Source organism: Stegostoma tigrinum, chromosome 34 (assembly GCF_030684315.1).
Source record: "Stegostoma tigrinum isolate sSteTig4 chromosome 34, sSteTig4.hap1, whole genome shotgun sequence".
In the NCBI taxonomy this organism is placed as follows: Eukaryota; Metazoa; Chordata; class Chondrichthyes; order Orectolobiformes; family Stegostomatidae; genus Stegostoma; species Stegostoma tigrinum.
This window is the reverse complement of record NC_081387.1, coordinates 13,814,850-13,842,528: the sequence shown is the minus strand read 5'-3', so window position 1 is coordinate 13,842,528 and position 27,679 is coordinate 13,814,850. Positions and strand designations below refer to the sequence as shown.

At 46.7% G+C, this 27,679-nt stretch overlaps 2 protein-coding genes across 3 annotated transcripts in view; one reads left to right on the top strand and one right to left on the bottom strand.

Moving 5' to 3' along the window:
* The window catches only part of gabbr1b (gamma-aminobutyric acid (GABA) B receptor, 1b), a 458,524-nt gene that overhangs the window by 54,995 nt on the left and 375,850 nt on the right, over window positions 1-27,679 (top strand). Inside the window, exon 1 of one of the 2 annotated variants that reach the window (XM_048520003.2) lies at window positions 18,852-19,124. The exons of the other annotated variant lie outside the window; for it this stretch is intronic. The gene's annotated coding sequence lies outside the window, so the exon portion shown is untranslated. Of the gene's footprint in view, window positions 1-18,851; window positions 19,125-27,679 lie in introns of those variants that run through there. 2 annotated transcript variants of the gene reach the window in all.
* Window positions 4,722-8,504, bottom strand: sft2d3 (SFT2 domain containing 3). Its single transcript, XM_048520004.2, has one exon. It carries the CDS (start codon window positions 6,997-6,999, stop codon window positions 6,307-6,309), a length of 693 nt encoding a protein of 230 aa, XP_048375961.1. The 5' UTR covers window positions 7,000-8,504; the 3' UTR covers window positions 4,722-6,306.

The window sequence follows — 27,679 nt, the reverse complement described above, 5'->3', positions numbered from 1 at the left end:
AGGGTTGAGTCCTAAAGGACTTAGCTTCTAGACTGAGTCCAAGGCAGGGGTAGTGAGGGAACCAAGATGAGGGAATAACATACTTGACCTCATCCTTACCAATTTATTGGCTACAGATGGATATGTCCAGGACAGTATTTGAATGCTCATTAGTTGGCAAGGGGACTCTTGTTGAGGGATTGTCATGGAGAATGCAACCAGAAACAATTTTGCTTTAATTGAGAAAAAGTGCAATTCCTGGACATGTCCTGTTTGCAGAGGACAGGGCCCTGCATAGGAATTTACGTAGTTTCTAGCAAATGTAACTGAATTACATTACGAACCTGACAGATAATTTGAATTTGGTTGTTTGTGTAATTATTAGTGAACTCTGGATTAATCAGTAAATGCTGTCCAATCTTAGAACCACACCTAATACTGGGCATAATGTTCTGAGGTTTGCAAGCACGGGCTGTTTGAATACTCAATGCTCCTTCCAATGAAGGCAAGCGGGTCAATCGGCTTGTTTTATTACCAAATCTATCTGCACTGCCATCTTCAGTGGCCTGTGGGTCTGCATACCCAGCTCCCAGATCCCTTTTCACACAAAGGGTGGTGAGTGCCTGGAACGCGCAGCCAGAGGAGGGGGTAGAAGCAGATACAATAGCAGCATTTCAGAAGCACCTGGATGAATACACGAATACATGAAGGGAATAGAGGGATACTGATCCTGTAGGTGAAGACAGTTTTAGTATGGAAGGGCAAAATGTGACAGCGCAGGCTTGGAGGGATGAATAACCTGTTCCTGTGCTTTACTGTTCTTTGTTCGCTGTTCTTTTAATTTCGTTACCATATTGCCTGTTGCGCACAGTCAAAGGGGTGTTACATTCAACAGAATCCAAGGCATTGAGGTATATGGCCCATATACCTGGCATCACATGAGTGCTGAAATTCATGTATCATTCAATTCTTTCATGTGGTAGGCAGAATGTTTCTTAGGCTTGACAGCAACATTAGTACAGAATACCACTGGTATTCAGGAGAGTGGGATGGCTACCTTCATACAAAGCTCAAATGTTTTCAGTTAACTCACCATTCCAAAATAAATTGAGGTAGACGTCCCAGGAATAGAATTAATGGTCTTATGCCCATTCCTGACTTTGAGCCATATATAGAAAAGATTCATCAGATTGTTGTATCCATTATCCTGCAGGGTAATTTTGATACACGTGATCTCAGCTTCAAACCTGCAGTTAGCAAAATGGCTCAGGCCCTGTTTAAGAGATTGCTGATAACGCCAAAACTAGAGCACCTGAAGATGTAGGGAATCCAAAATCCTTTAAAACTAAATTAATGTTATTGTGCATGTATGTGAATGATGGAGTGCAGTAAACAAAATTGGTGAGTTTCAGGTCTGCTAGTCACATGGAAATACAATATTGTGATGATAAGCTGGCAGGATTGGATATTAATTATTTCTGTGTTCAGGAAGGACAGGAAAGAAAATGGCATGAATGGTGGTATTGATTTAAGTAGAATATTGCAGCACTTAACAGACAGGACCCAGGACACAATTTATTTGGCGAAGAAACAAAAAAAGGCGTATTACATTACTTCATTTAGTCATGGGCCATTAACTAGGGGGAATCGTTTCAAAGAAACAAATTTGCATGGAAATTACAGAGAAATACATTAGGGGCAGCACAGTGGCTCAGTGGTTAGTACTGCTGCCTCACAACGCCAGAGACCTGAGTTTGAATCTACCCTCAGGCAACTGTGCCGAGTTTGCAAATTCTCCCCATATCTTCATGGGTTTCCTCTGGGTACTAGCATTTCTTCCCACAGACCAAAGATGTGCCGTTTAAGTGTATTGGCCATGCTAAATTGCCCCATAGTGTAGAGGGGTGCACAGTCTGTGTGGGTTAGCCATGGGAAACGTGGGGTTATACAGATAAGGGCTAGGATGCTCTTTGGACTCAATGGGCCGAATAGCCTGCTTCCACACTGTGGGGATTCTAGAATATTTACAATGGGGGACTTTAATTATTTGAATATCCAGAAATGGATAAAGAGCAGATGTAGTCCATTCTGACCTGTGAAAATATAGATGAGAATCGAAGCATTGTAATGGTTAGAGAAGGGGTGGAGTTATCTTAGATTATGTTCACAAGAATTTTCTACATGTTGCCGGTATAGCAAAATGCTACAACTAGATATTGGGAATGAGGTGAGCCAAGCAAATCAAGTGTCAAAAAGGGGAAGGGTTAAAGGGCAGCACTCGTTGCATCATAAGGTTTATTTTAGCTATGGAAAAAGAGCAGTCCGTAAGAAAGAGTGAATAGCTAGGATTAGCCAAATTCAGTGGACCTGATCCAGATCAAGTGGAACCAAAGATGAGCAGGCAAAATTTTAACTGAACAATGGTGTATCTTTAAAAAGAGAATTCAGGCAGTTAAGTTATATTCTCACAAAGGGGAAAAGCTGGACAAAAACAAATCTAGAGTTCCCTGGATGACAAGAGGCGGTACGAGTGACCAGAAGAATTGCAAACGTTGCACCCTTGTTCATTGAGTGATTTATAAAGCCCAGCAACGACAAGCCTGTCTTCAGTGACGTAGGAGCTTTTGAGAATTTTAATTCAGCCAGAAGCAATAGTTGTTTGAGCAAATGCGGGAGAGCATGAATGTATTAAATGCAAATCCTGTTTAACTAACTTGTTTGAACTTTTTGATGAGGTGTCAGAGTTTGGATGAGAATCATGCTGTTGGCATGGTGGTCCATTTGCAAAAGGTATTTGATAATGTGCCGCACAACAGACATTTCAGCAAGGTCGTAGCTCAAAGAATTAAAAGGACAGCGGGGCTTTTGTCTCGCAACCTCTGGGCAAAGAGACCCAGCGCCAAGTCCAAGATAATAAAATGTGAGGCTGGATGAACACAGCAGGCCCAGCGGCATCTCAGGAGCACAGTGCCAAGTCCATCCTGCACCAGAGGTGTGTAAGTGACATCTCTGAATGGGTCAATTAGAAAACATGAAAGGGACAGCAGCAAGGTAAATATGAAACGTGAGGAACAGTTATCCTTTGACCTGGAGGAATGTTCGTAGGGAACCTCCTTAGGAACTGGTATCAGGGCCCCTGCTGCCCCAATATAAATGATCTGGACATTGGTGTTAAGGACACAGATTTGAAATTTATTGACATGATACTCAGGAAGCATTGTGAACCATGGGGAGGAGGGTGTGGAACATCAAAAGGATGTACAACCTGATGGAGTGTATGCATTTAAGTGGCAGATGATATTTTCTGTGAAGTGATTCATTTTACGGGGAGAATGTGGAGAGACTACATAAAGGGAAAAAAAAATTGAGTGTGGGTGAAGGAACAGGAGGACCTGGGTGTATAAATCATTGAAATGGCAGGTTGACAAAGCCGTTATTAACGGGGGAGGCAGTGGCATTATGGTGATATCATCGGACTACAGCGTTCTCATGAATTCTGCTGTCTTCTGTGTAGACCTTGGAGGTCTGTCCCAGGGGAATGACTTCTGCAGTTCTACAAATGGCACCAACACATTGATTGTTGTACATGCCCAGTTGGAACCTCAGAAGTAAGGTCGCTGGATTGGTCATCCAGAGAATCGGGTTAATGTTCCGGGGGCATGCATTCCAACCCCAACGTGGCAGGTGATTAAATTTAATTCAGTGAAGTCTAGAAATTAAAGCCAGCTAATGGCAGCCAGGTCACCATTGTCTTAAGAGCCCACCTGGTTCACTGTCTTTCCCCCGCAGCCACATCAGTGTGGTCGACACTTAGCCGTTAGCTCTTAACTCTGAAATGGTCAGCCTTAGCTCAGGCACAATTAGGAATGGGCAACAAGTGCCAGCCTTAAGTAAACTTTCTAAGACATAGGTGAGCAGAAACATCTTCTCTAAGGGTACTGAATCTGGGCAGTCCTTTACCACAGAGTGCTGTTGAGGCTGGGTCATCGAGTACATTAAAGTGAGATATACAGGATTTTAATCAGCAAGGGAATCAAAGGTTGTGAGGAAAAGGCAGGAAGGTGGAGTTGAGGATTATCTAATGCGCCATGACCTCTTTTGAAGAGTGCAGCAGACTTCATGGTCAATGTTTTATGGCCCAGCCAGCTACAGGCAGCAACTTGGCCTAGCTACCAATGCTCAAATCCCAACTCATTCCTGAAGAAGATCCTGTGACTAACATAGCTGGTAGGAACACAACTGAATGCAAGCGACACAGTGCACTAATGGCCTGCAGGCTGAAATAGACAGGCGCACTTCGCAAGCGGACTCACCCCTCCAAGTGACACACACACACTAATGAGTTAAACCAGAAAGAAGCTTTGCAGTGTTGGATGCCAACAGAACCCTGTTCTTTTCTCACTCCCTCAGATGCTTCCTACTCTACCTCTGTCCTGTGAAGTCAGAGTCAGTTGTGATCCAGGATGATTTTCTCCTGTCTTCAGGAGGAGACCTTTAACCTGGGAGGGAGGTGAAGCCAGTAGCATAAAGTCAGAGTGGGGCTCAGCATTGTATCCTTCCTTGGTGCTAATCTCTGCTGACAAGCCAAAGCATCAAATGTCACAGGGCAAACCCACTTCTAACCTTCTTTCCCCTACCCAGAGGAGTGAGCAGTAAAACAGCACATCAGATTTGATAGACAGAGCGTGGGCAGGTACTAAAGTATAGACAGATCAGTGACAACACAGACAGAGCAGCATGTGTTAGCTGAGTATTACAATAATTTAATGGTCATTATTAACCAATACATTCTCCGAAATTATGTGATACAGTGGCTGTTTATTGCTTGTCATTCATCCCATTTAAACTGGTGACAGAACCAGCATTACACAGTGACAAATTTGTCCCAATTATCACTGTGTCCTGATGATGGACAGTGAAACGTGTACCCATTATTACTGTAGTTATTATATAGTAACAGACCTGGACCTATTAGCACTGCACGGTGTTAGTGACAGACCTGTAGTCATTAGTACTGTAGCCATTACAGTGACAGACCTGTTAGCACTGTAGCCATCTTACACAATGACAGACCTGTACCATTCGTACTGTGCACTGGTGTTATACAAGGTCAGACCTGTATCCCCCAATATTTCACCAAGAAATCCTAATGCTTTCTCCAGAGTCAATCTTGTTTTGGAACGACGTTGTTTACTATGAGGGAACTGGAAATATAGTGCGTACTTCATCCACCCCCTTCACAGCGCAAATGGTGCCTGTGCCCCCTGTTTCAAGACTCCGTGGCTTGTTTGGCTGCACTAACACTGGGGTTTGCTCGGGGATGGGGGGCCAAATGCCCTTGTTCACATTGTACCCAGAAAATCCTAACCCCTCCAGGAGCAGGGAAACAGGCTGTGTATATTTCAGACTCAATCCCGAGATGCAGAGGCACTCCAGCTGCACAGTCAGTTAAATCTTTGGTTCTAAGCTTCATTCCAAAGTTGACTGTTTTCAGACAATTGTGGTGGGGGTGGGGGTTGGGGATAAAGTGATGGCGTGCTGCTGTGTGGATATAATTCAGTTGACTACTCGTGGAGACTTTCAGCTGTGATGTTAGGTGGTAGCTCGACGCTGCGTGAACAGGATGTCACGGTTCTCTCCTGAGCAGCATCCATCTTTCCCATTCACAGCTACAGGAAGATAAACTTGTGCCTATAGACCCAGCTTTCATAACCACCTGATGCCTCAGAGCACCTGCAGGATGAAGTACTTCCAAAGTGCCACGAGTATTGTATCATAAGGGACATGACAGTGTCAATTTACGCACAGTGGGATCCCAAAAACAGGACTATGAGAACGACCAGAGATAATGGGAACAACCGGATTGGTTCAGCTTTTCATAACACAATTACGAAAACAGAGGGATAATTAATCGGTTGAGATCAACAACTTCAAATTAGTAGCCATCACAAGAACTTTCAAATCCACCACAGAGAGCAGGCTGCGGGATCCTTGGTTTAACATCAAAATAGTTCACCAAAGGTTCACCTCTTAACAGTGCAGCACTCCCTCAGGGCTACACTGGGAGCATCGACCTAGGATACTGTGCTCACATCATGGCAGCAGGATTTGACCCAGTGACTTCTGGCCTGGAGGTGAGAGGGAGACGGAAGTGGGGGGAGAGGGAGAGAGAGAGAGAGAGAGAGAGAGAGGTGGGGGGGACAGAAAGACGAAAGACAGCATGGAAGAAAAAGAGACTGCTGTCCACTGGAGTCACATTTAACACTTTCCAACAGGGACTGTTAGATCTTCCACCAGTCTCCTCCTCCATGACTGCTTTCCCGTCCCTCACACCGGGAGGCTCTTGCTGACGGTGCGCTTGAATGCTGAGGTTAAGAAGCCGCCAACAAACCGGAGCCCCGTTGCGCCTCCTGGGATGGAGCTGAGCAGGTAGCCGGCAAGGGTGAGGAGCTGCAAGGCAGCAGCTACGGCAGTCAGGGCAGTGCTCTGCAGTGCCAGGGCGCTGTACAAGGTGGCGAACAGGGAGCCCAGGTAGGTGGCTGTGAAGGGCAGGTGACGGCGGGACAGCAGCAGGCGAAGTTGGTTGTAGGGTCCACGCAGTAGGGCCAGGCCAGTCAGCAGGAAGATGCTGCCCAGGGTGAAGAGCAGGGCGAACTTCCGGGCTTTCAGCAGCATGAAGGGAGCGTAGAGGGCTGACAGGCCAAAGCACAGCAGCCCCATAGCCAGGCACAGGCCAAAACCCGTCAGCCGCTGGCGGCGGGACAGGGCGGGCAGGCAGGGGTCTGATTCCATCGACCAGAGCCCACCCGAAGGTGGGCTGGAGTCCTGGCTTGGTGCCGTCTTGTCGCTCTGTCCAGACGAGAACGGGTTCATCCGGCTCATCCAGCCGTACATGGGCTGACTGGGTTCTGGGGAATCAGCTTCCGGAGGGAGGAGGGGCTCACTGTCAGCCCCACTCCCACTGCGATTGCCTCGTGACTGAGACAGGTAATCCTGCAGCTGCCGGTTCAGATCAGTCATTTCGGGACCACACCATTCAGCGAAGAGGCAGACTGTTTCACGTAAAGAGTTCTGAGCAGAAAATCCTGAGCAGGAAGGTAAGCCTGCCCCACTTCAATCCCCAACATAAACCAGGCAAGAGTACTATTAAAATGTTCGAAAGGTTGGAATGTGCAAAGGGTTACGGTGGAATTGGCACATTGACGATTGTCAAGAGCAACTGCTGCTTCAACACATTTAGCTGGACATTCCGTCTGTGCTCTGCCTTTCAAGAGTCTCTCCTTCTCCTCACTTCAGACGGTCTCTTTAGCAGAGACCCTCCTTCTCCTCTTCTCAGACAGTCTCTTTAGCAGAGTGTCTCCTTCTCCTCTTGTCAGACAGTCTCTTTAGCAGAGTCTCTCCTTCTCCTCTTGTCAGAGGGTCTCTTTAGCCGAGTCTCTCCTTCTCTTCCTGTCAGACGGTCTCTTTTGTACTCTCTCCTTCTTCTGTCAGGCTGTCTCTAACTCTGTCTCCCTCTTCACCCCCTCCTGTCTCTCTCTCTCTGATGTTGATTTTATTCTTCCTCCTCCCTCATCTTTAAATTTACATTTATTCCTCCTCCATCTCTCCATTCATTCTTCTGATATTAGTTTTATTTCTCTCTGTTATTAATTTTCTTCCCCCTCTCTGAATTTAGTTTTATTCCTCTGATTTTATTTTTAACCTCTGATTAGTTTTATTCCTATCCCTCTCTCTCTTCTCTGAGTCTTCTACTCTCTCTCAGTTCTATTCCTCTCTCTGTAATATTAGTGTTATCCCTCTTTGATTTTAGTTTTATCCCTGTCTGATTTTAGTTTTATTCCTCCCTGATATTAATTTTACCACTCTGATTTTATGTTTTACACCCCCCCCCAATGTTAATTCCCCTCCCTTTCTCACTCTCTCCAATATTAATCTCCTCCGTCTCCCTGTTATTCGTTGCTGATATTAATCCCCCTCTCTCTGATATTAATCCTGTCTCCCTCCCTGTGTGTGCATCTCTCTCACTCGCTCTCTCCCTTCCTTATTCCCAACCCTCTGTGTCTATTTGTCTATCTCTCTCTACCCCTTTCCTCCTCTCACTCACTCACACATACAGTGTCTCTCTCTCTCTCTTCCCCCTCTTTCTGTTTCTCTCTCACCCCCTTTTCCTTCCTTCCCTCCCTCCTCTCTCTCACTCAGGGTCTCCCTCCCTCTCTCCTTCCTTCTATCTCTCTCTTTCTATCTTTCTCCCTCCCTCCCTCCCTCCTCCTGTCTCTCTCTCCTCTTCCTTCTATCTCTCTCTTTCTATCTTTCTCCCTCCTCCTGCCTGTCTCTGTCTGTCTCTCTCCCTCCCTTCTATCTCTCTTACACCCGCTCCCTCTTTCTGTATCCCTCACTCACTCAGTCTGTCTCTCTCTCTTACTCCCTCTATCCCTCTCTCTTTCTCTCTCCCTTCCTCGATCCCTCTCTCTGTGTCTCGAGCCCGGTTCTGCTGCTGTAAATGGCCGCCAGACCAGCTCAGTCGATCACTGTCACCCGGATGTCGCGGGCGGGGCCTCAGGGAAGGTTAATAGAGCGCGGCCGGCCGCGGGGGGTCAGAGGTTAGGTCTGGTCGCCGGGGCAACCGGCCCCCCCCCGGACCCGCCCAGGCAGACCGAGAGGAGCGAGCAGTTACATTTATATAGCGCCTTTCGCCATCGCCGCGAAACACTTCGTTGTTGTTGGCTGGGGAAGTGGGGGGGGGGGAAGAAAGCAGTTTTACCACCGAGAGGAGGACGCTCGGCCCCTTGGACCCTGCTCTCCCATTCAATAACTTCAATGTCACATATGATTTTAACCTCAACTCTACATTCCTGCATATCCACCCCCTTCCCCACCCCCTCTCCGATAATCTTCATCCCCTTGGTCGTCAGTGTGTGAACAGCAATAATAATGGTCGATAAGCTGCCCTCCTTCTCATATCTGATGTTGATTTGAAGGCTAGACAGCAGGGATCATTAGAGGAGAAGAAATAGCGGGAGGAATAGGCCATTCAGCCCCTCGAGCCTGCTCTGTCATTCAATAAGATTATGGTTGATCTGACATTCCTCATTTTCACACTTTCCTGCTCCTTCCCGTATTCCTTGATTCCCCTATAGATCAAGAGTCCATCTATCTCAGTCTTAAATATACACAAGGACTTCCCCCACAGCTCTCTGTGGCAATGAGTTCCAAAGATTGTCAACCTGAAAGAAGAAATTCTTCCTCTCCTCAGTCTAAAATTGGCACATCTTTATTCTGAGACTATGCCCTCCAGTCCTAGACTCTCCCATAGTGGGAGGCACCCTCTCAGGCTCCTTAAGATCACTCCCCTCCCCAGCATCAAACAGGTGCCATGGAGCCGTTTGCTTTCACCCCTGAGCACTTGGTGGGTTTCCTGTGAGAGACGGCACCACTGTCAATGTAGCGCTCCCCCTCTGGTTCTGTTCTGGACCGTTAGCCTTGATTTTCCTAGTCTGGATCAAGACTTGAACCCACAACCCTGTGAAAGACATGCAGGAGTGGAAGTAATCCTGTCCTCTGTTAAGTTGCTGCTCAGTTACACTTGGGCACAATATCCTAAAACTAGCAGAGAAAATTATGCATGTGCAATACATATCTGGTGCCAGTTAAGTTTGAGTGAAATTTTGAGCTCACGTTGAAAATAGTTGGGCTTGAAGCTGTCTTTGCCAAAATCCCTCTGGACTGAATTGACTTCTGTGGTAAGTTTCTTCTGATTCCTCATCAAGGAGGGTCTAAAGATTAAGCTGAATCTTTAGGGGTAAAAGATACATTTTAAAAACTTCTGAGCAAATATTTTTATTAAATTTACTAAGAAACTGAGAATTCTATCCAAATATAGCTAGCAATTGGTTGCATGTATATCTTAAATGTCATAGTCAGGAATTTAAAGTCCAGGGATTGGCACCAAGAATAAAATGTTTTTTTTTCTGTGTATCACCTGCAATAGCTTCCCCGCCTTTTGTGTCTCAGAATTCATTCTCGGCCTTCTCCTATTTCTCATCTGCCCAGGCAGTCAAGTGTCAACCACATTTCTGTGGTTCAGGAGTCACATGTAGATCAGACAGATTCCACCGTAATGGACATTAATGAAACAAAAACAAAAGTTGCTGGAAAATTTCTGAGGAAAAGTCACCGGACCCAAAACGTTAACTCTGTTTTCTCATCCACGGATGCTGCCAGACCTGCTGAGCTTTTCCAGCAACTTTGTTTTTGTTCCTGATTTACAGCATCCGCAGTTCTTTTGGTTTTTATTGGTGAAACAAATGTGTTTTTGCCTAGTGGGATCATTCAAAAGCACAGCATTTGTTTTCACATGTATTCTGATGACTCGTAGCTCCTCCTGACCTCCACCATCCATCTCAGTGCCTCCACTGTTTTAATCATCAGGTTGTTAACCTGACATCCAATACTAAATAAGCAGAAATATGCTCCAGTTACCTAAAGCAGAAACTGAAGTGGTTTACTCTGTTCCCTCATCACTAACTCCTTCTCTTGCTCCCTGGCTGCTGCTTGAGGCTGGGCCAGACTGCTTGCCAACCTGGTGTCATATTTCACTCTGGGATGTGCAGCTGATGCCATAGCCGTCCAACACTTTAACATCATCTGACTCCACCCCTGCCTCAGGCATTTTACTGTGAAAACCCTCAACCTTGTGTATAAGTTATGTCTAGGTCCTCAATGCTTCAGCGTGCTCCTGGCTGGTCTACCCCAAACTACTCTCTGCAAATGTGAGGCTGTCCTAAAATCACTTGCCTGTGTTCCAAATCACATTAAGTCCCATTCACTGATCACAACCCGAGCTTGCTGCTGGCTGTACTTGTTAAACAAGTCATTGATTGGAAGATTCTCACCCTCCGTTTCAAATCTCTCCATGGCCTCACCAACACCCCCTTCTCCCCCGAACCCAGCCCGACGTCTCTCTGCAATCTCCCCTGGCCCCCGTGTCTACATTCACCTACTTCTGGTCTCTTGACCATCCCTGATTTTAGTCACTCCACCTATTCAACTGCTTCGGCCTAACTCTGGAATCAACCTCCCTCAAGCTCTCTAACTCGCTTCCTCTCTTTCAACCTTCTCCTTAAAATGTAGTTCTTTAACCGAAATATTAGCCGTGTGCCTTAGTACCTCTGTGCTCTGTGTCAAATTTGAGTTTGTGAACAAAAGCGGGAACATCAGATACAGGATCAGGAGTAGGCCATTCAGCCCTTTGTACTTGCTTTGCCATTCAGAAGGATCATGGCTGATCTGGTTATGGCCGTAAATCCACTTTTCTGTTTGCCTTCCGAACCCTTGACTCCCAGCAAAAATCTTTCTGATTGGGCCTTCAGTATATTGAATGACCAGCCTCCACTGCTCTTTAGAGGAGTGAGTTCCAAAAAACTCTCTTATTTTTAAACTGTGTCCCTGAGTTCTAGATTACCCGTAAGATGAAACACTCTCTTGACATCGGTGTTGTCAAACCCTACCCCAGAACCTTGTCATTCAATAAGATCACCTCTCATTCTTCGAAACTGCAATCCTCATAGGACCAAAAATGCTCAACCTTTCCTCAATGCAAATCCCTTCATCCCAGGAATCAACCTTCACTGAACTTTTATTTTAGAAAATAACTATGCTTTGATCAAAAATTATGTATGAATAAAATAGCAAGTATAAAACAGGGTTTGTACAGATTTTACAGAAAATGCAGTAGAATTTTGACATTCCTCGTTAACAGCTTCAATCCAGTTGCAATAAAATGGCATTTTCTAATCATGAGAGGAAACTATTTACATTCCTTCAGGGCAAATGACAGGGCATTAGTTCCTAACAGACCCTTTTTATACTTGTGCGGAAAGACCTTAGCCCATTTCTTTCCCCAATCTCCCAAGCTTCAGTGCATCCCTCAGCACTCAGTCATGAACCTTGGGATGTGCCAGTCTGCAACATTCGGCCGAGGTCAGCTCCATGTACTGAAGACCAATAAGTTCCAGGCAGACCAAAGAGCATTTTTCTCATGGAGGTGATGGTCCTCCAGGCGCGGCCGATGTTTGTTTCAGCGTAGTCCCAGGGAACAGGCCGTGGAACACAGAATCCTTCGAAACGGAGCTATTCAGGATGAACCTCGACAAAAACCATTGTATCTTTCTCCAGACCTTCTTTGCTAAGGCACATTCCAGAAGGAGATGTAGGACAGCAGTCTCTATCCCTACCTCCACCCCACCCCCACCCCACAGCTGCTTTGAGGGCAGCATGTAGTGGCGCACAGAGGTGGGGAATGCACGAAGGATTTCACAGGCAGACCCCTTCTCACCACCAGCCAAGTGATGCCTTGGTGCTTGTCGGAAAGTTTTGGTGATGAAGCCAGATGACTTTGACAGTCTGCTCAGGGAACCATGCGACAGGATCCACCCTCTCCTTTTCCCTCGGGGACCTTGGTGACGTAAGTGTTGACCATGGCCTTGTGGTCAAAGGTATTTTTCTTTACAAATGTCTCTGAAGGACGGGTGATACGGAACGGTCCAACTATTTGGACCATTCTGTGGCAGCGAGGCCAGGCCCATCCTTCGTAATACTGGGCACAGGTAGAGCCTCAGTACGTAGTGATAGGTGCTGTTTGTGCACCAAGGGTCTGCACACAGCATTGGGTACATTCTTCCCCCTGCTATTTATCCAGAGTTTTGTACGTGGTGTGCCTAGGGACACGGCCCACCTTTGCCTTCCAGATGAAGTGAAAGAGGCCTCAGATGACTGCAGTAGTGCAGTTTTGAGGAAGGGGCCAGACCTGTGCTACGAATAGCAGCAGAGAGAGAGAGAGAGAGAGAGAGAGAGAGACAGAGACAGAGAGAGAGAAAGAGCGAGGCTGACACCTGATAACAAGGTTTTTACCCGCAATGGAGAGGGAGCGCTGCTCCTGAAAGCCCAGATTCTGCCTCACCTTGGCGATATGTTCCTCCTAAGATTTTGCGCTCGCCCTAGCTCCTCCAAACCATATTCCCAGCGCCTTCAGGTAATCTGTCCTGACGGTGAAGTGGATAAAGGATCAGTTGGCCCAGTTCCCAAAGTACGTGGCCTCGCTCAGGGTCTGTATTTGCCCTGGGTTCCCAACGTCAGTTCAAATTGGTCGCAGATGCTCATGAGTCACAGAAACATAGAAACAAGATAGGAGGAGGAAGAAGAGAAGGCCATACGACCATTTGAGCCTGCTGCACCATTCATCACGGTCATGGCTGATTGTCCAACTCAAAAGCCTAATCCTGCTTTCTCCCCATAACCTTTAATCCCATTTGCACCAAGTGCTTTATCTGGCCACTTCTTGAATACATTCAATGTTTTGGTATCAGCTACTTCTTGTAGGAATGAATTCTGTAGGAACACCACTCTTTGGGTGTAGATATGACTCCTCATCTCCATCCTAAATGGTCTACCCTGAATCCTCATACTGTGACTCCTGGTTCTGGACACACCCACCATCGGGAACATCCTCCCTGCATCTACCTTGCCCAGTCCTGTTAGAATTTTGTAAGTCTCTATGGGATCCCCGCTCATTTATCAGAACTGGAGTGAAAACAATCCCAATCTCTCCTCATATGTCAAACCCACCATCCCTGGATTCAGTCTGCACACTGACAGCAGATCCGAGCAGGGAAAGGTAACATCATCCATGTGCAGGGAGGCTTTGACAAACAGGCCCCTGTTGCCTGGAATAGCCACCCCTCTCAGGCTCAAATCCTTCCTGATGGACCCAGCGAAAGGCCCTGTACAGCACACAGACAAGGCAGGAGAGAGTGGGCAGCCCTACCTGACTCTGGATCTGATCTGGAAGCTTCCTGATTCTCACCCATTAATTGAGAGTTGGCCTGGCACAATCGGATCCAATTGCAGATTCCTCCCCAAAGCCCATTTTGGCGAGCACACCCACATGCAAATGTGTGATGCCCTGTCAAAGGCCTTCTCCTGGATCAGGCTGATGAGGCAGGCACCCAAACCTCTGTCCTGCCCATACGCGATCATGTCCTTGAGGAGCGCGAGGCTGTCAGAGTTTGTACTGCTGGTACAGCACAGGTTTGGTCGGATTGAATCACCAATCCCAGAGCAGACCTGACCTGGTCAGCGATGGCCTTAGACAGGAATTTGTAATCTGCATTCAGCAAATGAGCTTGGTCACCAATTTCTGATTTCCTCCCTCTCCCCCTTTCGCTTGTGGATAAGGGTGATGCCTTTCCTCATGGATTCATACATGCTACTGATAAAAACATACTTTCCTGAGCTGTTTTTGGTGCCAGTTTGTCACTCTTTAAGTGAGGAGTACAAAACTGTACACAATGCTCCGGGCACAGTCTTGCCAATGCCCTGTATAACTGCAGCAAAAATGTTCCCACTTTTATACTCTATAAAGGCTGGTATTCCATTTGCCTTCCTAATTGGTTGATGTGCCAGTGAGGTATGCTTTTTAAGTTTAGGCATCTCTTGAACGGAGGTAGGGTCATTTATTACTTTAAGGCAAAGATACATTGGTCTTGGTGGTCAAGGGAGTCAGAGGTAGTTGAATAAGTCAAAACACAAGCAGATCTTATTGAATGGCAGAGTAGCCTTAAAGGGCTGAATGGCCCACTTCTGCTTCTAGTTTTGGTTTGTTCACAAATAATATTCTGCTCTTCTTCCTACCAAAGTAGACGACTCACCTTTTCCCACATTACACTCCCTCTGTCGCTTTTTTGTCCATTGATTTAACCTATCAATAGCCCTTTGCAGACTTCTTGCATCATCCTTACTACTACCAACTCTGCATCCTCAGCGAGTTTGCCCAGAATATATTTCTCTCTTCATCAAATTCTTAAATCTAGACTGTACACCCCTATGGCACAGATCCCTGTTGCAATTCTTCATTAGGTTTATAAACTCGAAAATGATCCATTTATCCTTGCTGTCAGCTTCCTGTCTATCAGCTGATCTTGTATCTGTGCTAATATCTACCTTAATACCATGAATGCTTAATTTCTACGTTAACTTTTTACTCAGCATCTTATTGAATGCCATTTGGAAGTCCAAATGCATTCCAACTACTGGTTAATCTTTATCTATCATCATTGTCATCATTGGTAGTCCCTTCCAGATGAGGATGGCTCTATTCCACTCTCAGACTATGCCTGTAGGTGGCTGTACAGATCAATGGGGCTACCACAGGCTCTGTTACACTTGGGGCAGGTGATGGCCACAGGAAGGGGTGGGTGGGGTGTTGGTGTGGCACCGCGCTCCATTCCCTGCTTGCGTCCGGCTTCTACTTTTCTCCCGACGGAAAGTCTCCAGGTGTCCCCATGCCTTCCCGGATGCTCCGCCTCACTTAGGCCAGTGATTCCCAGGTGCCTGTGGGAATGCCGCACTTCCCCAGTGAGGCCTTGAGGGTGTCACTGGAGCGCCTCGCTCTGTCCACCTGGGGCTTGCCTGAGGTTTCGGAGTTGAGAGTAGAGCACCTGTTCGGGGAGGTGCTTGGTCACATGGACGATGAGCCCAGCCCGTTGCATCCGAGCAAGGGCGGTCAGTGCCTCGATGCTGGGGATGTTGGCCTGGTCAGGGACCCTAGTGTTGGTGTGTCTTTCTTCCCAGCAGATTGGCAGGATCTACTGCAGGCAGCTTTGGTGGTACAGCTCCAGTGCCTTGAGGTGTCGGTTGTAGACAGTCCATGTCTCAGAGCTGTATAGGAGAGCAGGAACCACCATAGCTCTGTCAACCTACATTGCTTGTTACACCCTCAAAGAACTCTGGTAAATTTATCAAGCATAGTTTCCACTCCATTCGCCCGTATTAACATGCCTGATTCTGTTCTAATTTTCTGCATGTCCTGCTGCTATTTCCTCATTAATAGATTGCAGATGTTTTTTTTTCCCAGCGGCAGATTTTGCAGTTTTGCAGTCTGCTGACACTTTTCCAGAATCCGTGGGATTTTGCAACCAAAGCACATGCGGTGTCTTTACGTCTGCTTCTTGTGAGCCCCGAGGACGTAGCTGCTGAAGTGTAAGCAGCCCCCATTGACTCTATGTCACAGGATTGTGGGTTCGCCCCAGAATTTCACATGAAGCCTGCCACTCCAGTGCAATATGGAAGGAGCACTGCACTGTCACAGCCGATGTTTCCAGTGAGACTTTAAAGCTGTGGCCTTCCATGCCCTGCCTTGGGGATGAAAGTGATATGATCGCTGGAATGTTAATCCAGGAACCCAGATAACATTCTGGGGGCCTGGGTTTGAATGCCACCACGGCAGGTGGTGGAGTTTGAATTCAATAAAAATCTGGAATTGAGAGTCTAATGATGACCGCAAATCCATCGTCAGTTCTGTGGGGGGGGTGGGGGACCCCATCTGGTTCCTTTCGGGAAGGAAACTACTATCCGTACCTGTTCTGGTCTACACATGACTCCAGACCCAATCTTTTAACTGTCAGTGAGGGATAGGCAGTAAATGCTGACCCAACCAGCAATGCCCTCATCCCATGAATGTATAACTAGAAAAGAGCACTTTCCTTGTTCTGGTTGGTTTTCATGGCACAAATAGCATCACAGAAACACATTGTACCCGGTCATTCTCACCCTATCGTTCGTGGGGGGGTATTTCTTGAGGGGGGGGGTTGGGGGGGAGTTGGGGTAAGGCGTCCTGCCTGTTGGCAAGAGACCCGATGGTGCTTCTTCTTGACAAGGTGCGTCAAACCACTGACTGGTCAGGCAACGGTGAGGTTCCTGGTGTTCCATTCCCTTCAATCGAGACTCCGGGGCCACCCGTCCTTCTCTCAGCTGAGAGCTACCAGCTGATTGGAGGCTGGCAGCTCCTGTGCCCAGAGGTGACACTGACGCAGCCTTGGCTGCTGCCAGAGACCACACAACACCAACACCGCAGCCCCCCCCCGCCCCACCTCCCCCACACCCCACCCACCCACCCACCACCTCCCCACTACTCCCTCTTGAGTTCCAGGGTAACCAGGTACCCAGGCTAAAGCCCACTGATGTTGTGATCACTGGGAGAGGGAAAGACAGGGGATGGGCGCTGGTTCTTATGGATATCCTACACACACACACACACACACACACACACTCCAAGGTGACAAGTGACCTGAAAAGATCAAGCTGCCCACAACATATCATGATGACAGTCACAGGATGGCATGGTGGCTCAGTGGTTCGCACTGCTGCCTCACAGTGCCAGTGACCTGGGTTTGATTCCACCCTCGGGCTACTGTTTGTGTGGAGTTTACACATTCTCCCCGTGTCTCTGTGGGTTTCCACCGATTGCCCCTCACAGCCCAAACTGTGCAGGCTAGGCGGACTGGCCAGCTAAATCGCCTACTATCTGCGGGCTAGGTGGGTTAGCCATGGGAAATGGAGGGTTACAGGGATGGGGTGGGTCTGGGTGGGACTCTCTTCAGAGGATTGGTGGGGACTCAATAGGCCAAATGGTCTGCTTCCACACTGTAGGGATTCTATGAATCCCATTGTTGCAGGTGACCTTCCCATCCAGAACCTAACCGTGGAGGAGGTGCAGTGAGTGAAGGGAGGGCATGGGTTGTGAACAGCAGTGGGATCAAGTACAACATGGCCAGCCCCTAGAGCAAGGGATTCCGCCTTGGAAGTTTGCTATGTGGGCTCCAAGAGTATTCCAACATTAATTCCCCTTTTCAAAAATTACCTCATTAGCTGTGAAAACAAGGTGTGGAACTGGATGAACACAGCAGGCCAAGCAGCATCAGAGGAGCAGGAAAGCTGATGTTTCGGGCCTAGACTGTGAGGTACTTTGTGGCTGTGAAGAATGCAAGATTTGCTTTTCTTTTCAGCCCACCAGCTTCAGGGTATTTGCAATCTTCTACTCCGATAACTTTACCTTTTTGATTTCTCCCTAGTTTGATTGTCTTAATTTCCTTCCTTCTGATCACTGGTTTTCCTACTGCATTTGACAGGCTTGCAGTGTCTTTTACTGAGACGCGGCTTGGGATGTTTCATTATGTCAAGGGCGCTGAATAAATGCAGACAGAAGTTGATGGAGAAGCTCAGCAGGTCTGGCAGCATCTGGAGAGAGAAAAATGTGTTGACACTTCAGGTCCAGTGACCCTTCTTCTCTCTCCACCAATGTTGCCAGACCACCTGGAGCGTCTCCAGCAACTTCTGTTTTGAGTTTTTGATTTCCAGCATCCTGCTTTATTTTTAAAACATGAGTACAGACTGCTGTGGTGGTAAATCCATTTTCGACTGCATTAATCAAGCTGCACCAGATTCAAAGACATCGTTGAAAGAGATAAAAGTGATGGCAGGAAATTACTTTTTCACACCGACAGTGGTTAGTGCCAGGCTTCAGAGTGTGGGCAGAGGCATTCAGAGGGGAGTTAGGCGGCTATTTGAAAAGGAAAGCATGTGCGGGGTTATGGGAGAAAGGCTCTGAGCGAGATGTTCGTTTCGCTGGAAGTCGAAGGGGCGATCCCGGGGCTGCCACTGGTTCCTGTAGCAAAGGGGGCTTTATCTTTTTTAAAACAAAAAATTGCGCATCAAAGATGTCGCCTGACTGGTTTGGTACAAATTTCCTGAGCAGAAGCCTGAGCGAGGTGGCACAGTGGTGAGCCGGGGTGGGGGCACTCGTGGAAGTGCACCTCTCAGTCAGAGCTGGTGTCCCTTTCGTTCCCCGGGGTTTCATCTGCTCTCCAAGGTGCTGGAACCACCGCCCCCCTCCAAGTTCCTCCTGGCCTTACCCACCCAATCACCATGGACCTTCGCCTTCTCCCAGCCAATCAGACACGGAGTAGACTCTCCCTTGCTCGGTTGGATGATCTTCCATTAATCCAGTGTCTCTGCAAGATGTATTTGCCCCCCACCCCCCAACCTTTCGCAGTTAACAAACCGAAGCGTTCAAAGTCAATGCAAAATAGCCACAGGTTATCTGAGGCCCCATGATATTCCTGCCTGTGTGTGTTGTTCACAGCAACAGCCTAGAGATTAACAGAGAACGGCTCTGGCAGCACTTGTATCTGCTTGTATGTACCTGGCTGTACAGTGTCCGTGAATATTCTGCACTGTTGTTGGCTAAGGGTGATGGATAACGTTGACGCTAAGATAAAGAGACACCAGGATCTAATTGAATTGTGGGCCAGGTTTGAGAGACTTAATAGCCTATTCTTGTTTTTACTCCGTGTGTGCTTATCTGTGCCTGAGATTGCGTGTGCCTGCATACCGATATCTAACACAGCATATCAATGTGATGTTGTGCATGCATTAATACATGACACTGTATATCAATGTGCTAAATCTAAGCATGACCCAGTTTGCATATCAATGTATGACCTGAGTATCTACTTATGACACTGTTTAAGACACTGCATACCCACATCCAATGCTGTGAGCATGACACCGTTCACATATCAATGTACAACACCATGGATATCAGTGACACGCTGTCTGTGTCTATGTATGACCCTCTATATTGTACATAGTGTGACTAGATGTGACACTGCATGTGTCAGTGTGAGGCTGTCTCTCTCTATGATAATGTGTGTATATCAGTGTATGGCACTGAGTTTACCAATGGATGAGCTATGTCTTTATCTCTATATGGCACTGAGTGCATCAGTGACTCTTAACTTTGTGTGACAGTGTTATTATCTTGGTGTGACAGTGTGTATATCGACGACGCTGTGTACTTTGACAATTCTATATGGGGAAGTGAACACTGTGTATAGGTAGGACACTGTCTGTGTATGACACTGAGTGCCTGTGTTTGACACTGAGTGCCTGTGTATGACACTGAGTGTCTGTGTATGACACTGAGTGCCTGTGTTTGACACTGAGTGCCTGTGTTTGACACTGAATGCCTGTGTATGACACTGAGTGCCTGTGTTTGACACTGAGTGCCTGTGTTTGACACTGAATGCCTGTGTATGACACTGAGTGCCTGTGTTTGACACTGAGTGCCTGTCTTTGACACTGAGTGTCTGTGTTTGACACTGAGTGCCTGTGTATGACACTGAGTGTCTGTGTATGACACTGAGTGCCTGTGTTTGACACTGAGTGCCTGTGTATGACACTGAGTGCCTGTGTTTGACACTGAGTGCCTGTGTTTGACACTGAGTGTCTGTGTATGACACTGAGTGTCTGTGTTTGACACTGAGTGCCTGTGTATGACACTGAGTGCCTGTGTATGACACTGAGTGCCTGTGTTTGACACTGAGTGCCTGTGTATGACACTGAGTGCATGAGTTTGACACTGAGTGTCTGTGTTTGACACTGAGTGCCTGTGTTTGACACTGAGTGCCTGTGTATGACACTGAGTGACTGTGTTTGACACTGAGTGCCTGTGTATGACACTGAGTGCCTGTGTTTGACACTGAGTGCCTGTGTTTGACACTGAGTATCTGTGTATGACACTGAGTGCCTGTGTTTGACACTGAGTGCCTGTGTATGACACTGAGTGCCTGTGTTTGACACTGAGTGCCTGTGTATGACACTGAGTGCCTGTGTTTGACACTGAGTGCCTGTGTATGACACTGAGTGCCTGTGTTTGACACTGAGTGCCTGTGTTTGACACTGAGTGCCTGTGTATGACACTGAGTGCCTGTGTTTGACACTGAGTGTCTGTGTATGACACTGAGTGCCTGTGTTTGACACTGAGTGCCTGTGTTTGACACTGAGTGTCTGTGTATGACACTGAGTGCCTGTGTTTGACACTGAGTGCCTGTGTATGACACTGAGTGCCTGTGTTTGACACTGAGTGCCTGTGTATGACACTGAGTGTCTGTGTATGACACTGAGTGCCTGTGTTTGACACTGAGTGTCTGTGTATGACACTGAGTGCCTGTGTTTGACACTGAGTGTCTGTGTATGACACTGAGTGCCTGTCTGTGACACTGAGTGCCTGTGTATGACACTGAGTGCCTGTATTTGACACTGAGTGCCTGTGTATGACACTGAGTGCCTGTGTTTGACACTGAGTGCCTGTGTATGACACTGAGTGCCTGTGTTTGACACTGAGTGTCTGTGTATGACACTGAGTGCCTGTGTTTGACACTGAGTGCCTGTGTTTGACACTGAGTGTCTGTGTATGACACTGAGTGCCTGTGTTTGACACTGAGTGCCTGTGTATGACACTGAGTGCCTGTGTTTGACACTGAGTGCCTGTGTATGACACTGAGTGCCTGTGTATGACACTGAGTGCCTGTGTTTGACACTGAGTGTCTGTGTATGACACTGAGTGCCTGTCTGTGACACTGAGTGCCTGTGTATGACACTGAGTGCCTGTGTATGACACTGAGTGCCTGTGTTTGACACTGAGTGCCTGTGTATGACACTGAGTGCCTGTGTTTGACACTGAGTGCCTGTGTTTGACACTGAGTGCCTGTGTATGACACTGAGTGCCTGTGTTTGACACTGAGTGCCTGTGTATGACACTGAGTGCCTGTGTTTGACACTGAGTGCCTGTGTGTCTATGCTTGACATTGTGAGTATGCCTATCTGCAGAATCCATGCATATAGGTATGAAACTGTGGATGTGGATACAACACTCTATGATGCTGTGGGTATATGTATCAGTGTGTCTACATATAACACAATCAGTATCTCATAAAACTACGTGTATCTATATGTGATATTATATTATGTTATACTTTGCTTTGATGTACAACGCTGTCTGTTTATCTGCCATGTGTGTGTATCGCATGGCTCTGTGTATCGCATCATTGAGTCATACAGCACAGAAACAGACCCTTTGGTCCAACCAGACCATGCTGACCATAATCCCAAACTAAACCAGCCCCACCTGTTTGTACTTGGCACATATCCCTCCAAAGATTTTCTATTCAAATGTCACCACATCCTCTGGAATTCATTCCACACATGACTGGATAGCTGTGACACTCTCTGTATAGCAATGAATGGCACTCTGTAAAGAGGTGACACAATACTTGTACGTTGGGAGCCAGTTAGCTCAGTTAGGTGGATGCCTGAGTATAATGCTGTGTAACACCCAGCAGTGCCACTTCAATTCCCCACACTGGCTGAGATTACTGTGAAAGTTCCACCATTTCTTGCCTGAAGGTTGGTGACTCTCAGGCTAAATCACCACCAGTTGCCTCTCTGTACTGAGAGAGCACCCAATTATCTTGTAGGATTTTATGTATTTATTGGTTTTATGTGTTTATAGGTTTGACAATGTGTCTATGTATCAATGTGTGATGCTGTGTATAGAAATGCAGCTTCATGTTTACATATGACTTTGTGTGCCTGTATCTCTCTGATGTTGTATGTATAGATACCTACACTATGTGTGCACCTATATATGAATTGTGTGCATAAATACGACACTGTGTATCAATATGTGACACTTCGTGTAGGCAAACAGTTTAACAAAGTATACAATTCCTTGATGTGCTATTTTTAGCAAAATATTTCTCACATTTCAATGAAACTGTAAAGTTCCACATGGCAAGAGACACACTAACTGACTGTCACAGGGGGAAAGATAATGCCCCTGGTGAAATAGCTGCTGTTTGAAGTTCAGTCTCATTGCTGCCCATTAACAACTGCAGTGAATTTATTCTGCAAAGTGTCTCTCCCCCATCCTACACACAGGATAAAGCTCAGCTCTGGAAAAGATGATAAATTGAACTGCAATGAGCAGAAGATCCATTCCGTGTGTTTCAGTGGCATTTACAAATGGCTATGATTTCCTGTACAAATACCAGAGGGGGAGAAGAGAGCATCATCGTCCTGCCATATAAAGCAGCGATTATGCTTTAAATATTACATTGTTGTCTGCCAAACTTATGTCATGAAAGTTTGTGCTTTTCAATGGGAGTGCTTCCAAGGTCAGTATGACATGGCGCTAATATTTTATTTATAAGGGCCTAAAGATATTATTTGCAGGCACAAATACGTTTAACATTTATTTCCGGAACAGATCTCACTGGCTTTTGCCAGCACTTATTGCTCATCCTTAGTTGCCTTTGAGAAGGTGGCGTTGAGCTGCCTTCTTAAATTACTGCAGTCCATTTCCTGTAAGTGAAGCCACAATGCAGTTAGGGAGGGAGTCTCAGGATCTTGACGCATTGATAACAAAGGAATGGCAATTAAATTTCCAGGTCAGGATGGTGTGTGATTTGGAGGGGAATCTGCAGCAGATTCCATGAATCCATGCCCCTGGTCCTTCTAGATGCTAGAGGTTGTGGGCTTTGGAAGGTGCTGCTGAAGGAGCCATGGTATGTTGCTACAGTGCATCCAGTAGATGGTGCACACTTTGGTACGGAGGTGAATAGTGTGAATGTTTAGGCAGAATGGTGTAATGGAATGCCAGACCTGTTTTCTTTTGGATGGTGTCAAGCTTCTTGAGTGTTGTTAGATCAGGCAAGAGAGGAGTACTCACTCCATCATGGTCCTGACTTGTGCCTCCTTGATGCTTTGGGGAGTCAGGAATTGAGATACTTAGCTGAAGGATTTCTAGCCTCTAGCACTTGTGGTCACAAGATTTGCATGACTTGCCCAGTTTCTGGTAATCCCAGGGCATTAATGCTGGGGGATTCAGTGATGGTAATGCCATTGAATGACAGGACAAGATGGTTAGACTGTCTCTTGCTGGGAATATGTCATTGCCTGCCTTTACTTGCTACAAATGCCACTGGTTAGTTTGAAACCAGAATGATTTCCATGCCACACTGCATAAGGGTAGGGCTGTGCTCTGAGGATCGCGTATGGTGCTGAACGTTGTGCAATCATCGGCGAACATCTCCACTTCTGAAGTAACTGAAGATGGTTGGGCCCAGGATACTGCCCAGAGGGACTGAGGGCTCCAGTGGTGCAGCGGTAATCTTCCTACCTCTGAGTCAGGAGGCACACATTCAAGCTCATCCTGCTCCAGAGGTGTGTCATAACCTATCTGAGCAGGTTGGCTAAAATGCCGACCCTGAGGAACTCCTGCTGAGATATCCTGGTGCTGAGATGACTGACCTTCAACGACCACAGCCATTTTTCTTTGTGCCTGGTATGTCTACAATCAGCAGAGAGTTTTCTGCCTTTATTCTCACGGATTCCAGTTTCGCTAGCACTCCTCGATGTCACACCTGATCAAAAGCAGCCTCAGTGTCACGGACAACCGCTCTCACCTTGCCTTCCTCGTTAGTGCACTGTTGCATTTATTGTGTCCTCAGAATAAAGGCCGTCCTCGCAGCCTCTACCCAGCTTGTGTTTGTTGCCTCTTCAGAGAATTTGTCAGTGTGATTTCAAGACAGAACACTGCCCTTGCAGTACCACTAGCATCAGTGAATGAGCAAGGCCGAGTTTGCAAAGGAAGAGAGAATGGGAAACAACTGTATTCACATAATGCCCTTCCCAAACTCTGGATGTTATACACACACATACACGTACACAAAGACACACAGGCAAACATATACACACAATGTGCACACACACACACAGACACACAATGCACATACGCACACACAAAGACAAACATATACGCACACAATGCATACACACACTTACACACGCACATGTACACACAATGCACACATACACACACACACACAGACGCACACACACACACATATACACACACATACACACACACACACACACAGACGCACACACACACACACACATATACACACATACACACACACACACACACACACACACACACACACAGGAACGGTTGAGAGACTGGAGTACAGTGCAATGCAGAGAGTCAGCCAGAATCTGGAATTAAATTGTCAGTAGGAGCTTGTACTTAATGAATTTCTTTTGGAGAACTTGCCATGTTCAGAAATAAAGTAGTTGCCAGGATGTTCCCCTGGTAACCGATATAACCAGCGAAGCAGTGATTACATGCATACATTGGCGCTCAATTGATTTTCAATCTCCCAGCAAAGGTGTTGCCTTGCAATTACCCTCCTGTCAACCTGGTTGCAACTCACTTTGAAATGTGCTGTCTGACAGGCACAGGGAACTGGCTCCAAGAGGGCCCAGCACAAAGCAGGGACCTCGCCCCAGCAACACTCCTGCTGGCAAGCAGATTTCCTGGGCTGCTTCAGGTCGAATGGGGCAGTGACTGAATCTCCATTGTGTTCCCGACTCCGTGGGGTCCTGTAAGTGCAGGAGTAGGAGTTTTAATGGCCCAGACTGCTGAGGGCAGTAATCAATGCTCACAACTTGGGAGGATGCCAGTCACAACTTCACCACAGTGCTCACTCCATGTCCTTGCTCACAGATAGCCCGTGAATAGAATTCACCGTCTCACCACATCCCACCGGCTCATTGATATACACCAGGAATCCCATGAAGGTTGATCAACCCTGTCTCCTTAACTTAGACTCATCTAGATGCTTGGCACGGAAACAGACCCTTTGGTCCAACTCAACCATGCCAACCAGATGTCCTAAATTAATACAGCCCCATTTGCCAGCATTTGTCCCACATCCCTCTAAACCCTTCCTATCCATATACACATTCAGATGCCTTTTAAATGTTGTAACTGTACCAGCCTCCACCACTTCCTCTGGCAGTTCATTCCATGCACACACCACCCTCTGTATGAACAAGTTATTAGTTCTTAGTTGGAGTATTGTACACAGTTCAGGAACTGCCACATTGTCAAAAGGATGCGAATGTATTGAAGAGAGTACAAAAACGGTTTATGAAAATGGGCTGGGAATAAAAAGGTGATTCTCTTTGGAGAGAAGAATGCTGGGGGTGGGGGTGTAGATTTGATTGACGTTTCCAAAATCATTAGTGGGCTGGACAGAGTGGCTAAGGAGAAACTGTTCCTGCTTGTAAAAGAAACAAGAATGAGTGGCCTGCAAAGGAAGCACAAGGGATATGAGGGATAAAGCTCAGTGAGTAGCCATGGTGTGGAATGCACTACCTGGAACTGTGATGGAGGCAGATTCAATTGATGCACTTAAAGATATGATTATTTGGGTAAAAATAGCATGCAAGGGCATGGAAAGAAAACGCTAATCCTAACCTTAACCCTATCGCAGGAGATTGGCACTTGGTAATGATGCTCCTCTGAAGAACCAGTGTAGGCATGATGGGCTGATGGGCAGGAGGGCCTTCACTTGTGCCGTAAAATTTCTGCGAATCTCTAATAAACGCTGTGTAGGCCTAGCACACAGCACATGAACTGCAGTGGTTCAAGAAGGCAATTCACCACCATCTACTCAAGGAAAATAAGGGAAGGACAATAAATGCTGCCAGTAATGCCCACATCCCAAGATCAACTAAAATGGAACAATCCAAATTGACCCTCTGTCTCAACCTGACTGATTTCTGCGCATGTTCGATCCCTCCCAATGCTGAGGCAGATGGGGTTAGCTGGCTTCAGCTGGCGCCGATTCATCTATTTAATTTTTTTGTGTCAGTAATTTCAAGCTGTGTCAATATCAGAAACACCTTCGAATGGATCCTAATGAAGTGTCAGATGCACAGGCAGTTTTCAAATCATTGATCAGCATGCTGTGAGCTTCAAAAAAAAAATCCTGTTCCAAACAGTTGAAAACTTGGCTGTAGACTTGACTTGCTGATCAGGGTGGAGGAGGGATCATCGTGAGTGTCTCACATTTGCTTCATCTTCCAACGTAGAAGGGGCATTAACTCGTTAAAATAGAAGCAATGCATTCAGGGTTTACCCATTACATGAGATATAGGAGCAGGAAGAGACTGTTCAGGCTCTTGAATCGACTCTGCCATTCAATACAATCCTGGCTGATTTTTGACTTCAAGTCTATTTTTTCACTCACCCCTAATGTGCACTGATTCCCTTACATTTGAAACTCTGTAGATCTCTATCTTGAAGTAATATTCAGCCACTGAGCATCCAAAGCTTCGTGTGGCAGGGAATTGTAAAGCTGCACTGTTCTCGGTTACAAAATTTCTCCTCATCTCAGTCCCTGAATGGTTGAATATTTGAATGTAAGACACCCTGGTTTTGAATTCTTCAGTCAAGAGAAACTACCTCCCTACATCAATCCTGTCAGCTATCCTGCCCTGTGAAGCCTTCTCAAAAAAAAATTGCATATGTCTCAATTAGATCACCTCTCTAGTTCATGGCTTCTCATAAGTTAGATCTTTCAAATCAAGAATCAATCCAGCAATGCATCATTGAACAGCGTCTATGGCAGATATATCCTACTATATGTATGGACACCAAAACTGGACTAAATCTATGGTCCCATCAAAACTGCGTTTCTATAAGATGCAAGAGTTGTTGGTGAGGCCGGCATTTATCATTCATCCTCAGTTGCCCTTGGGCAAGTGGTGGTGAGTTCTCTATAACTGAGTGAGTGGCAAGTTAGAAATGGGCCACATTGCGGTCAATCTGGAGTCACATGTAAGACAGACCGATGTTGTGACGCTGAGATAACTGACTTCAGACAACCAAGAATCACCATCCTAGAACAAGGTATGATTCCAACTAATAGAGTGTTTCGTCCTACAATTCCCATTGACTTCAGTTTGGCTAGGGCTGTCTGGTGCTGCACTTGGTCAAGTGCTGCCTTGATATCAAAGTTTGTCACTCTCACCTCAGCAACTGAATTCAATTCTTTTGTCCAAATTTGGACCGAGGTCTGGAGGCAAGTGCCGTGGTGGAACCCAAACTGAAGATCAGCCAGTGAATTATTGCTGAGTGTTGTTTAGTAGCACTGTAGATGACTCCCTCCACCAC

Bases quoted from the DNA above. Each gene is read 5' to 3' on its own strand.
- sft2d3 (XM_048520004.2), bottom strand. From the start codon at position 6,999: ATGACTGATCTGAACCGGCAGCTGCAGGATTACCTGTCTCAGTCACGA.